The sequence below is a fragment of the Palaemon carinicauda genome, chromosome 28 (genome assembly GCF_036898095.1).
Source record: "Palaemon carinicauda isolate YSFRI2023 chromosome 28, ASM3689809v2, whole genome shotgun sequence".
Lineage (NCBI taxonomy): Eukaryota > Metazoa > Arthropoda > Malacostraca > Decapoda > Palaemonidae > Palaemon > Palaemon carinicauda.
The window spans coordinates 58,484,243-58,497,747 of record NC_090752.1 but is presented as its reverse complement, the minus strand read 5'-3'; the positions used below and the strand labels follow the sequence as shown (position 1 = coordinate 58,497,747).

General features: G+C 36.4%; 2 protein-coding genes across 6 annotated transcripts in view; one reads left to right on the top strand and one right to left on the bottom strand.

Moving 5' to 3' along the window:
• Positions 1–9,712, top strand: part of LOC137621617 (centromere protein L-like) — a 103,016-nt gene extending 93,304 nt beyond the window's left edge. For all 3 annotated transcript variants that reach the window (XM_068352056.1, XM_068352055.1, XM_068352053.1), the window contains exons 9-11: positions 7,649–7,808; positions 8,355–8,450; positions 9,144–9,712. In XM_068352056.1, coding sequence (XP_068208157.1) covers positions 7,649–7,808; positions 8,355–8,450; positions 9,144–9,197 — 310 coding nt within the window. In that variant the 3' untranslated portion in view covers positions 9,198–9,712. The remainder of the gene's footprint in view (positions 1–7,648; positions 7,809–8,354; positions 8,451–9,143) is intronic.
• A 1,095-nt stretch (positions 9,713–10,807) lies between these two features.
• The window catches only part of LOC137621616 (zinc finger CCCH-type with G patch domain-containing protein-like), a 97,756-nt gene continuing 95,058 nt past the window's right edge, over positions 10,808–13,505 (bottom strand). For all 3 annotated transcript variants that reach the window (XM_068352051.1, XM_068352050.1, XM_068352052.1), the window contains one exon: positions 10,808–13,394. In XM_068352051.1, the coding sequence (XP_068208152.1) occupies positions 13,075–13,394 (320 nt within the window). In that variant the 3' untranslated portion in view covers positions 10,808–13,074. The remainder of the gene's footprint in view (positions 13,395–13,505) is intronic.

The following is a 13,505-nucleotide window of genomic DNA, read 5'->3' as shown; positions in this document are numbered from 1 at the left end:
ATCTGCACAGGTGCATACAGAACATCTCCCATTGACAGTCTCTATGTTGATTCTTGCATACCTCCCCTTTCCATTCGCAGAGAGGAGTTGAGTTTGAGGTTTTTAGCTAGGTCCCTTGCTGTGAGAAACAATCCCAACTGTAAATATGTTAGGGCGCCTTTAGACCGGGCTCCTAACAGATCTAGAGTTCCTAAGCCATTGAAATTACAGCTGAAAAATGATGCTAGAGAAGTAGGATTGTTAACAGCACAGATAGCAGAGGTAGGATATCCCAAGTCTCCTCCTTGGTGTAATCCACCTGTTAAAGTATGTTTTACGGCAGGAGGGAAAAATACCTTACCTAGTAGGGTAATGAAAAGTGAGTTTTTAAATCATGCGGCTCAACATCATGGGAAACATATTTTTACAGATGGCTCCAAATTGGCTGCAGGAGTTGGAAGTGCAGCTGTGGTGGGGGATATTGTTATTAGAAGGAAACTCCCATCCTCTTGTTCAATATTTACTGCTGAGCTGTACGCAATAATTCTCGCAGTCCAACATATTTTTAAAAATAGCAACCAAAATAGTTTTTATACAATTTTTTCGGATTCCAATAGTGTTTTACTCTCATTAAAACAAATTATGCCAGGCCATCATCTAGTACAAGAGGTGCAGGACTGGTTAGTACTTCTCCAGTCTAGGAAGAGTATCAATGTTCACTTCTGTTGGGTCCCTGCCCATGTTGGGGTGGATGGAAATGAACAAGTAGATAAGGCATCAAAGGAAGCTTCAGGGCTAAGTAATCCATCCCCCTTGAGTATTCCTTACAAAGATCTTAAAAGTGAGATTCATCTTTACTGTAAAAATAAGTGGCAAGCTCGATGGTCGGACCTGACCACCAATACAAAATTGAAACAAATCCACCCATTGGTGGAGAAATGGTCATCTTGTAATTCTTCAAGTAGGAGGGATACCATTATTTTAACTAGGCTGCGTATTGGCCATACACATGCACCGCACAATTATTTAATGAAGAATGGGTAAGGGAGACAGGCCCCTCTTTGTAATACCTGTCAAATGACAATGGATGTTTATCATATTTTAGTCGATTGTCCTGTTTTTAATCTTCAGAGGAGGACACATTTACTCCAGGACAAACCTTTAAGAGATATACTGGGGGAATAATATAATACCATGAATTTGAGAAAATTTATACAAAGTATTGGGTTATATTACGAGCTATAATTGATTTTATTAATTTATTTATTTTACCCTTTTAATCCCTATTTATTTCAGATCTAGATTTTATTGTATGAAAGTGTTGCGATTTGTATTAAAGGTTAAAATGATACTAAATGGTGTGAGTATACAGATATGATTGAATGATTTTCGTTATATAGCGCTGAATGGCCTTTGATGCCCCAGTGCTTGGCTTAATGCCTAAATCCTATATTCAATTCAATTCACTCATGTTCTTTTGCTTCTAGATCAGTGACTGTTGCGCAGATGTCTGAGCTCCTTTACGCCCCCCTTTCAGAAAATCTCTTTCCTGAGTCCCTTGTCAGGGATATTACCCTTTCGCTTGCACAAAAGGCCACTCAATACCTCCTATTGCGCTCTGCTAGAAAACCTTTGCCAGTCATTCCTTCGTCTCTGAAGAGAGAGGAGAGGAAATTCCAACAGCCCTTTCGAGGTAGAGCTCCTTCGAGTCAGACTTCAGAGGAAGAAGGCAGGAGACGGGTGGAAGGACGAATAGAGGTTCGTTTAGATCCCGCTCCAAGAAATGAAGTGCAAGTCCTCCAGACTGCCACTTTTTTGGCAGGCTTGGAAGAAAAGAGGGGTGGATGCCTGGTCCCTCTCGGTCATCAAGGAGGGATACAAGATCCCCCTTTTGAAGAAGCCTCCGCTTTCAAATATTTCTCTAGCCTTAGTGGCTCAGTACTCAGATGCAGTGAAACAAAGGGCCCTTCTGGATCTGGTCGACCAGATGCTGGAGAAGGGAGTGATAGAACCAGTTCTGGAACTATCCTCCCCAGGTTTGTACAATCGCCTGTTTCTGGTACCCAAGAACTCAGGTGGATGGAGACCCGTTCTGGATGTCAGCTCTCTGAACATCTTCGTGGAAAAGACAAAATTTACCATGGAGACGACTCAGTCAGTGCTGGCAGCAGTACGTCCATGGGACTGGATGGTGTCTCTGGATTAACAGAACGCTTATTTTCACGTCCTCATCCATCCGACTTCAAGGAAATACCTGAGATTCATGATCCAGGGCAAGTGCTTCCAGTTCAAGGCACTTTGCTTTGGTCTCAGCACTGCTCCTCAAGTCTTCACCAGAGTAATGGCGAACGTGGCAGGGTGGCTTCATCAGGAGGGGATACGAGTATCCTTTTATCTGGACGACTGGTTGATACGATTGCGGTCGAAAGAAAAATGTCTGGAGGACCTACAAAAGACTTTCATGATGATTCAAGAACTGGGTCTCGTCATCAACAGGGAAAAATCTCAGACCAAGCCGAGTCAGACTATTCATTATTTGGGAATGGTTCTGAAATCAGTTCATTTTCGGGCTTCTCCCTCCCAAGAGAGGCAGACCAGGTGCCTTGAGAAGGTTCGAGGATTCTGAAGAGACAGAAGTGCTCAGCGAGGGAGTGGATGAGTTTGCTGGGAACCCTCTCCTCGCTCGAACAGTTTGTCTCTTTGGGAAGACTGCACCTCAGACCTCTTCAACACTTTCTATCAAAGGTGTGGAACAGAAAGATTCAGGAAGACTCCTTTTCCTTTTCCATTCCAGCAGAAGTCAAGGATCATCTGATTTAGTGACTGGATCCAGCGTTGTTAGGAGAAGGAATCTCCCTGTACAGGAAGAACCCAGACCTAGTGTCATTCTCAGACGCGTCGGAGTCAGGATGGGGAGCAACACTAGGAAGCAAGGAGGTCTCAGGCTCTTGGGAAAAGAGTCAGACCAGATGGCACATCAACAGGAAGAGTTGATGGCCATTTTGTTAGGACTAAAGGCCTTCAAAGACTTAGTGTCAGGGAGGATAGTGGAGGTCAACTCGGACAACTCCACGGCTCTAGCTTACATCAGGAAGCAAGGGGGAACTCACTCTCTGTCTCTGTTCGAAACAGCAAGGGAGCTCCTTCTATGGTCAAAGGAAAACAAGATGGAACTGTTAACAAGATTCGTACAGGGACAGAGGAATGTGAGAGAAGATATGCTCAGCAGGAAAGGGCAAGTTCTTCCCACAGAATGGACCCTCAACCAACAAGTCTGTCAGAATCTGTGGAAGTTATGAGGGAGACCTTTAATAGACCTCTTCGCCTCCAACCAAAACAAGAGGATCCCAACTACTGCTCCCTAGTCCCGGACAAGGAGGCGATAGCAGTAGACGCCTTTTTGATGGATTGGACAGGGATGGACACATATGAGTTCCCTCCGTTCAAGATGATCAATCTGGTCGTCAGGAAATTTGCTCTTCTCGAATCAGGACGAATGATCTTAGTAGCTCCATTCTGGCCAACAAGAGAATGGTTCACGGAAGTGGTGGACATGTTGGTGAATTTTCCAAGAAGCCTTCCTACAAGTCCAAAGCTTCTCAAACAGCCCCACTTCGAGAGTTATCATCAAAACCCCCTCACTCTAAAACTGACTGCCTTCAGACTATCAAGAAGCTTGTCAGAGCGAGAGGTTTTTCTGCACAGGCTGCAAGAGCTATCGCCAGAGCGAGGAGGGTCTCTTCACAAAGGGTCTACTACTATGAGATTCAGGGCCTCTGTAACACGGTTTTTTCGCAATAACTTTTTTTCTATGAATTTCATAAATATAACGCTTATTCAGAATGCACATTATATCTACACATAAATTTTGACTATATTCTGCATTACGTAGGTTGAATAAATTTGGTACTTTATTCAGTAAAAGTGACGATTTTTGAAGACGGGCCAACTTACTCAGAGAAAAGGTTTCGAACGCACTCGTTACGTAACTTATGACGGCATTTCTTCTCTCTTTCTCGATCGATGATTGGTTATACGTAACGAAGGCTATACCTCTGCCAACAATAACACAAAAGTGTAAATAAAAGCAAAGCAGTACACCTTTATGAACTCTGAAACCTCTCCACTGAGAATTGTCATAATGAACAAACTAACAAAATATGTTAATAAATACAAAAACACTTTGATTATTAGTCTAACTCCCAGAATAAGTTTCCTAAGAAATAACAGTCTACTTTATAGGTCACAATCAGATTGACAAGGTGTATGGATTAGTTGGTAATTTTCAAAAACGTAGTAGACCAGCTTAATGTGATAACTGCTATATCCAATGTCCAGTAATTTTTATTTATTGTCTAGCTACCTACGTATTTACTGTAAAAAAGAAAAAAATAAATAACTGGTACCATATTTTGGCTTTAAACCTTCACCAGTAATTATCGTCAGAATGATGACTTCACGAGGCTCCACCCACTTTGGCCTCGTTGTAATTCAGGATAACACTGAAGGCTATCATGGGCATTGTTGGATCAGAAAATTTAAATTCTGGCTATAAAAACTAATTTTTCGAGTAGTTGTAAGAAGTGGTAAATGATCCTCAAGGATCCCAGCAGTTGGCCTAAACGTTTAATTCATGTATAGTACGGTAACGGCACTACTGCTACAGTACAGTAGTATTACTACACTAGCACAAATACCCCACCCATATTTATGTATCGTTCCGCCATTCATAAAGTCTTTGTCATATTCTTTCACTGTGCAATAAGCCATGGCCTCCTCAGAAATTAAGTTTAACTTTAGATGATAGGTTATTTCATTAAGCTGACAAATTATGGCAACTGGGTATGTTATTGCCGATGTTGAAGCTAAAGATAAAGTATGGTATCATTCCTTCATTGCATTATCATCTTTACTACTATTTGTTTTGCTACATGTAGTAATTATTTTAAAGGATAAATGAATTATGTTCACTTCACTTCTATAAATTCCCATTAGATGTACAAATAAAACTCCTAAAACTATTCAGGATTTATTTATGAAATGCAGTCATGCCAAAAACATAGCTAACACGGTAGGTCTGATGGAGATTTTAGCACAAAAATCTTATTTTAACAAAATAGTTATATAAAGACTGTTTACATACAATCCCTCTCTTTCTCTCTCTTTTGGTGGCATAGTGAATAGTTAATAGAAATGTTCAAAAGCCTGAATGACATTACAAGTATTATAATCCTGTTACGCTAAATACAAATCAGACTATAAACATTGGATTTAAATTAGAAACTGAATAATTACCTATTCAGGCTATAGTAAATATGGCCACGGGCTTTCTCTTGACTGTATAAAGTTGCAAGTCGTAAGACAAATGCAGTTTTGCAACCACGGGGGCAATTCCAAATCCTGTTAGCCATTCTTGACTGTTATGGGTTTCAGAGCCGATGGAAGAAGTTGAATGGGTGTCTAGTGGATGGGCGGGGCAAAATTTTGTCAAAAGGTGTTTACATTGCTTACGTAGTGAATGTTTTCGACTCTTGGCTCGTTATCACTGGCCATGGCGTCGGCTAGATCATTTTTACTCTATAAAAATTAAAACTATTGTGTTTAGGTTATTGATAATGCTGACAAAATTTGTGTGGTTGTAAAATATACATATGTCAACTTTCAGCTACATCCGATGCTTTGATAAGGAGCAAAGTCCAAAAAACCGTGTTACAGAGGCCCTGAATCTCATAGTAATCTAAGTGGGAAACCTTTAGAGCTTGGTGTAGGCAGCACAAAGTTTCCTCAACCACTACCTCTGTGAGCCAAATAGCGGATTTTTTTTTGTTATCCCTCAGACAGGATTCTAAACAGGCCGTATCCACGATTAAAGGGTATAGGAGTATGCTCTCGGCTGACTGTAGGCACAGAGGCTTAGATTTGTCTCAGAATAGACTTGCAAGACCTCGTGAAGTCTTTTGAGACAACTAAGCAGGCTCAGTTAAGGCCCCCAGCTTGGAATCTGGATGTGGTTCTGAAGTTCCTATGCACCAAAAAGTTCGAACCCATCTCACAAGCTTCTCTTAGAGATGCTACGAAGAAAACCCTCTTCCGGATGGCTCTGGCCACAGCTAAAAGGATCAGCGAGGTTCATGCTATTGAGAAAGAAGTGGGGTTCAATCAGAATAGAGTAGTATGTGCTTTGAGGATTGACTTCCTCGCCAAGAACGAGAATCCATCAAAACCCTGGCTGAGGACTTTTGAGGTCCCTAACCTCACTAATCTAGTGGGTCAAGAGCAGAAGAGACTCCTCTGTCCAGTTAGAGCCCTTAGAGCTTATTTATCTCACACTAAGAATGTTAGAGGCACATCTAATTCCTTATGGTGCTCAGTGAAAGATCCACAAAAGCCCCTTTCAAAGAATGCATTGTCATTCTTCCTTGGGGAGACTATAAGAGAAGCTCACCTCTTGTGTGAGGAGGAGCACTTCGGCCTTTTGAAAGTAAGGGCTCACAAAGTGAGAGCTATTGCTACTTCGCTGGCATATCGTAAGAATATGTCAGTTAGGCAGATTATGGATGCAACGTTCTGGAGAAGCAACTCTGAGTTCACCTCTCATTACCTCAGAGAGGTAAGAGTAGATTATGAAAGGTGTTACACCTTGGGCCCATACGTAGCTACAGCTTCTGTATTAGGCAAAGGAGTTACTACTTCCCCTCAACCTTAGCTTTTGTATACCTGTGTTTGGGTCGGTGTTTTTACGGTTGTCTGAGGACTTTGACTTGTGGTACAGTACCGTCAGTCTAGCTAGATAGTTTATATCTATTCTGTAAGGTTAGGTGGTTAGTTTTAGTAAGGTTGCTGTTAGAAAAAAAAAAAAGGGGGGGGGGCAAAGGTAGTTCTGAAGTCTAGTCAAGTTGTTGGTCTCACCCTGTTTGACAGACTCGATTGAGTTGTTTTCAGCATGACAGGTCCACTCCTGGCTGACACTCCTAAGGGAAAGCGACTCAAGAGGCAGGAACCTTTGAAGTCATCTACCTTAGCAGGTAAGGAATCAAGGTGTTTTTTCTTCTGCAACTTTTTGTTGTTTTCCCAACAGTGTTTACTGTCTGTCACCCTCCTCCAAATGTGTGAATCAGCTATATATATATAAAACTGCCAGGTAAGTTCTATTCATGAATATGGAGTTTTTATGATAAAACAAAGTTTTGTGAATACTTACCTGGCAGTTATATATATATATATATATATATATATATATATATATATATATATATATATATATATATATATATATATATATATTTATATATATATATATATATATATATATATATATATATATATATATATATATATATATATATATTTTAAGGCCTACCCGCCTCCCCTCAGGAGACAGGTCGGGCAAAGATGATCTGAGGAACATAAAACGGGAATGATTCCAAGTACCACCCTGTAAGGGTTGTTAACCACCTAACCGCACAACCACCACACAGCGGTTGCCGCGATTTTTTAAAAATTCTGCCGGACGTCAGAGACTAAGCTATATATATATATAACTGCCAGGTAAGTATTCACAAAACTTTGTTTTATCATAAAAACTCAATTTTTATAATTTTTAATTTTGTTGTTTTATTTATTCATGTTCAAACTTGTTGATATTAATAAAATCATGGTGAAATTCCAGTATTGTGGACAGCAGTTCTAACCAAATGAAAGAGGAAGAAGTTTGTGAGTATGCCTCCACAATGGATTCCTTAGCTGAAAAAGTGACTATGATACCCAGGTACCTTCTTCAGTTATATCGACTCCAAACACCTTGCATAAGTGTGTGCGCCGACGGAAGGGTATGTTAGTTCTTCAAGTTCAATTTATTTCATTTAATTTAGTTATTGAACTATTATTATTATTATTATTATTATTATTATTATTATTATTACTACTACTAGCTAAGCTACAACCCTAGTTGGAAAAACAAGATGCTATAAGCCCAAAGGCTCCAGCAGGGAAAATAGCCCAGTGAGGAAAGGAAACAAAGAAAAAATAAGATATTTTAGGAACAGAAACAATACCAAAATAAATATTTCCTACATAAACTATAAAAACTTTAACAAAACAAGACGAAGAGAAATAAGGTAGAATAGAGTGCCTGAGTGTACCCTCAAGCAAGAGAACTCTAACAAAAGAGCTTTGTTAGCTGATTGTAGAAGTATTCATTATGTGGCATTTCAAATATTTTCATGATGCCAGAGAACTTCAAATCAATCAATCAATCAATCAAATATTTTCTATCATGAAGTTTTGTTTCCTTTGAATTTACCTATTATATTAGAAGTGATTTTAGAAAATTGGTTTGGTCCTCAAATATATTTTGATATAATTTTTCTCTTAAGGTACGAGTCCCCTGCCGTAAGAGTATTAGAATCATTGTGAATCACCTCATTGACATATTTCTTCAAATTTTAATTACTAATGAAAGTACAAAAGAGGTAAGTGGCATTGATTGTTCTTTAGTGTAGATGAGGTCACAGCAGGAGCAAATAATTATTTTCTTAATTATTTCATACAATTGTGATATATTGCATAGTTGTTTTCTTTGTATATCAAACTAAAAAACATTTAGAAATACGAATTGCAAGCTAGAAAATTTCTTTTGAATAGCCATTCATTATATTTGTTGTTGTGCATTTATGATTTACCTTTAAGTTTACTGTTACTGTATTTCCTTGTTAGTATACAAAATGATTGCTTTGCCTTTAGTTGTTCTTATGCAAATACACTTATTTGAGTTGCCTCTGCAATCATTTTATCACGACCAATTTAAAGAAATATCGTGGATCTGGCAACATTGTATGGTTGCATCATGTTCCTCCCCCCCCCCTCGATGCGTCGAAGCTAGCAGCTTTGTTATTGCTTGTTCTCACATCGCTTTTGGTCGTTGAGACGTCCAGATGTGAGGTTAAGACTAGCCAGCCATCACCGGATTCATATATCACGTATGAAATATGATATAGTTCTTTGATTCTTTTAAGTAGTTGTGAGGTAAGCAAGAACACTAGGAGTTTTTTACCCCAAATTTAGATTTATTAATTGCATGTGAGAATCCACAAAGAATAGGATTACAGTACACAATGCAAATATGCTGTAGCTGTAATAAAACGAGTACTGTATGTCTTTTTCAGATGACGTCTGATATGAACGGACATCTTACTGCATCAATGAATGACACCTATTGAAACCTGACGATATAGTTCTTATGTATAAGAGGAAATAATTTATTTCTAACCCTCTGCTTTGTACATACTCAACTGTTTTGATGTTAAAATTCCCTTGATTAAACTTATATATTTGCCTGTTTTGGAAATGGTGAATGGATGCTCCGTAATTTTGATTTTAGCCAAGAAATTTATTGTTTGAAATACACGGAATTTTGTTCATTACTTTATTAACAGCATTTAAGTGTAGACATTTTAAACTTTTATTTTTTTTTATTTCATTTCTCTCAGGATAAAAATATACTTATTTTGTTGGATTTTTAATGATTGTAATTATTACAGATCATAGTTATTTTTTCCTTGTGTATTTAAAACGTATTTTATGCCATCCATTTCCAAGTGAGATCTGTCGGTGCCGATGTGAAAATCGTTGCTGCTGCCTTTTTAGAATCTTTTTAATTCATCTGCCTCAAAGGTGTGATATATGTATCAGCTTCCAGCCATGTGTAACATTTTATTAAAAGAGAAGCAAATAACTTTAGTAATTGATTGTGCTGTTAACCCGTTTAAATGTACCTGAATTGGGCCAACTCGGATAACGGAAAAGATTTAACAAATTGTGCAATTTGTTTTATCTTTCATGCTATCTTTTCCAGAAATATGGTTATTTATCAGAAAAAAAAGTGTAATCTAGGTTTTTCATGAAATATTTTTATGGCTTCATATTTTATAGGTATTAACTAGATTTTCTATTTTATTTTGTGAAAGTATTCTTCTTTGATGTATTTTTCTAATATCAAGCATTCTCTTTGTATATGTTACTTATTAACTTTTCTAAGCGTTACGGATTTGAAGTGTTTTAATAATGCTGATTCTGGAAGATTTACGAAATATATTTTCAGTATTCCTGTCAAATCTAATAGTACTGTTGTCTTTCCCTGGTGTACTCGAGTTTAAGTGTTGTAAATATAACTCTGGGGGAGAATAAACTGTTTGCATTCACAATTCCTTGTTATACTGTACTAAGCTTTCAGGTAAAATTACTCTAAGAAAATTTAAATTATTAGTGGTATGCTTTATCCAATGAAAATTGTTTTAAGTTTTGAATGGTTAGTTTTTTATTTGCAATTCTGTGAATCGTAGTTATTTAGGCGATTTATTTTTTTTCTGAAATAGTTTTACTTTTCGGTTTGTTCATGTGATTTCAGAATATGATTAGAGTAAATTAATTTCCTGCATTTCAAAGGGGCATTATCAGGGAGCTATAGCCGAATAAGAATCACCGTGTACCATTATATATCCCCCACTAGAATCTATAAATATAGACATAACATTTCCTTCAGTAATACAACTCCAGCATACGTAAATTACACACACCCTACCCATAAATTATACGCTGCCCGTTTACATTATGTGACTCTAAGGTGCACATTAGGCTCTATATAAACATGTTCAGGAAAATCATAGAAAGGTAATTTAGCTAAAGCAGCTACATATGCATTATGATCGAGTATTGTATTCAAGTAGCTCCATGTAAGGGCTAGGAGTTTGGGGGTTAATTTTGCAATCAAAATGAAAATAAAAAACAGGTTTATGAAATGTTTTAATAACAATTAATTTATATACAGGCATCCAAATTAATTCTGTGCTTCTGGAGTGTTGGCTTAATAGTTGTTTATAAGGGATAGTTTAACCAGATTTTTACAAAGCTGGAGATCTTAATTTTAGTTACAGTTATAATACTCATGTACTGAGGGCTTGGAAATTATTCCTTGCTAAACCAACCACTGTATTTGCTTACCAGATCTCCAGATTTTGGAACTACATTTTGGTATGGTGGGTTTACATAAAAGACTTTCTTGCTATGGTTTTGTCAATAAAGCAGTGATACATACAGGTATCTTCGGTGGAACCAACAATTGTATTTTTGTAACCCTACTATGAATAACTTGTGGATGTGAACTAACCCTATCACTAAACTAAAGAAGGTTAAAATATTTGCACTAATATTGTGAAAGATATTAAAACCTACTTTTATTAAGCTTTCACTTCCAGTCAATGGTTTAGGTTTTAAATGAGGACAAACATGGAGATCCTAGAATATACATTAAAAGAAAAAATCCTATAGAAATCACGAACATTCTGTTATACATTACTCTTATATCTTTACTTTGATGTTATGTTTTATCATCTCAATTGGTGAATTATGTTAGAATTTCATTGAAGATTGAAGACAAGTTCCTTTCCAAAGAATATTTTTTGAAATTTAGTGCTTAATTCAACATGTTAATAAGACTGGCTTCAACTCAGAGTAGGCAACTATATGCAATCATACTCATGTCAAGAAGTTTTTTGGTTGAAATGCTTGTGACAACCATTAAACATGCCTGGGTACCCTTAAACCCCTGTAAATTTCACACCATTGCTAGTACAATTGTTATTTACTTTTTACTTTTTTCTTGTCTTTGATAATAAATTTATAAATTTTAATTGTAAAGATGAAAAAATACCCAAATTAACATGTCTTTTCCAATTCGTAACAAACAGCCAATGTTTGAAATGTCTTAACATGAGTTATGACCGTACAGAACTTGATACGAAAAGGTACAGTAGGTAGGTGACACTTCCCTCATTGGATTTTTTTTAAGCAGTCATATTCTTAATCTTGTCCCTTTGATCACATTTCCGATTTTATGGTCTTTCTCTCACTGCTTAGTGCCTTCATTAGGGCTGGGTTTTTTTTTTTTTTTTTTTTTCAATTACACCAGCTGTGTGAATGTCATTACCTAAATTAAAAAAAAAAAATCAACCTCACTTGTATCAGTATTTTACTGCAGAGAAGCACAGAATCATCACATATCTGTGTCATTTGAGCATTGGTTTGCATGGTGTCACTAACAATCAAATATGAGTGTTACGTGTCATACTCAGTTATTTCTTTGAGTAGTGTTAAGTCATGTCTAATACATCAAACAATTTTTTTGGTAAAATCTGAACAACTAATTTGTAATTTTTGAAAAGAAAAAATATAATTATTATGTTGTGAATGTCCTGGACAGCATAGACAATTTTGCCTGGATTAACACCAATTACGGCAACAACAGTTGGATTAATTTTATTTGGATTTTCTCGTGTTGTTTTCTACAGTATATTAAACATATGGTTATAAATTATTCAAGGCCAAAAGACCATTAAAAAAGACTTAAAGGTTATGACCAAATATACATTGTCTGTTGGTTCTATGATTATTATTATTATTAGTAATGAATATGATAATACTTTTAATCATAAAATCAATGTAAATGGCTGATTACAGGTTAGTTTCTTGTTCCTGTTACTTGCTTTTTCTTCAATACCCTTATTAATTTTAATGGGGACCATTATATTTTCTTTATGAGTGTAACCTGTAGCAATCAATATATGTCATGTTACCGATTATCTGGCTATAAGTACCGTGTGTATCAAGCCTTGCCGAGAGTCAGCCACATTTTTATTATGTCCTTGTCTGACAATATTACACATATTAAATAATATTTTGATTTCATGAGGAACCTTTTCAAAGTAAATGGTACATCAAAGAAGATGGTGTGTTGGTTATTCACAAACCATGTGAAAAATTAATATTCATACCGAGATGTTGAAAAGATAAACAAACGGTAACTCTTCAAAAAGGAAATGTGTAAAGTTATGGTAACTGGTAGGTGTTGGAAAGTCTCTCCTATATGTACAAAAAAAATCGTTTTTTTTATTATGAACTATAGTATGCTAAATAAGCTATGATTTGTATTTTATAAGAAATATTTATAAAATAAGTTTTATCAGGAAATTTGCTATAATATTTGAGACATTGACTTTTTAGAATAACTTGAAGTTTTACAATAAGCATTATATATAATTTTCAAAAAACACAATATTTCCTTTTATCCTTTCTACCTCTTTGCTCTCCTTGCACTTTTCTTTCAGCTTCCTGCATTTTGTGGAGGTCTATCTTTTTACCTTGGAGCTTAGTCTCAATAGTCTTCAGAGCTATAGTATTTCCAGTATGTCGATCCCTGGATTCTTCAATTTTATTGATTTCTTTCTGTAACAGCTTAATGTTTTCACCAAGTTGAAAATTCTTTTTATTCAAGTCTTTGGTTGTATCTTTCTGCAAAACGGATTTGCTCACGTTCACAACGGGTCTTGCACTGAACTCATCGTCACTATCATCTTCACTACCTGTAGGTGGAAAAAAAAAAAGTCAATGTAAAAATAATTTTATAATTTTTTTTTTTAAATGAACCCTTAGTGAATGATCCCATTCAAACTAATCCCTGACAACATATAGTC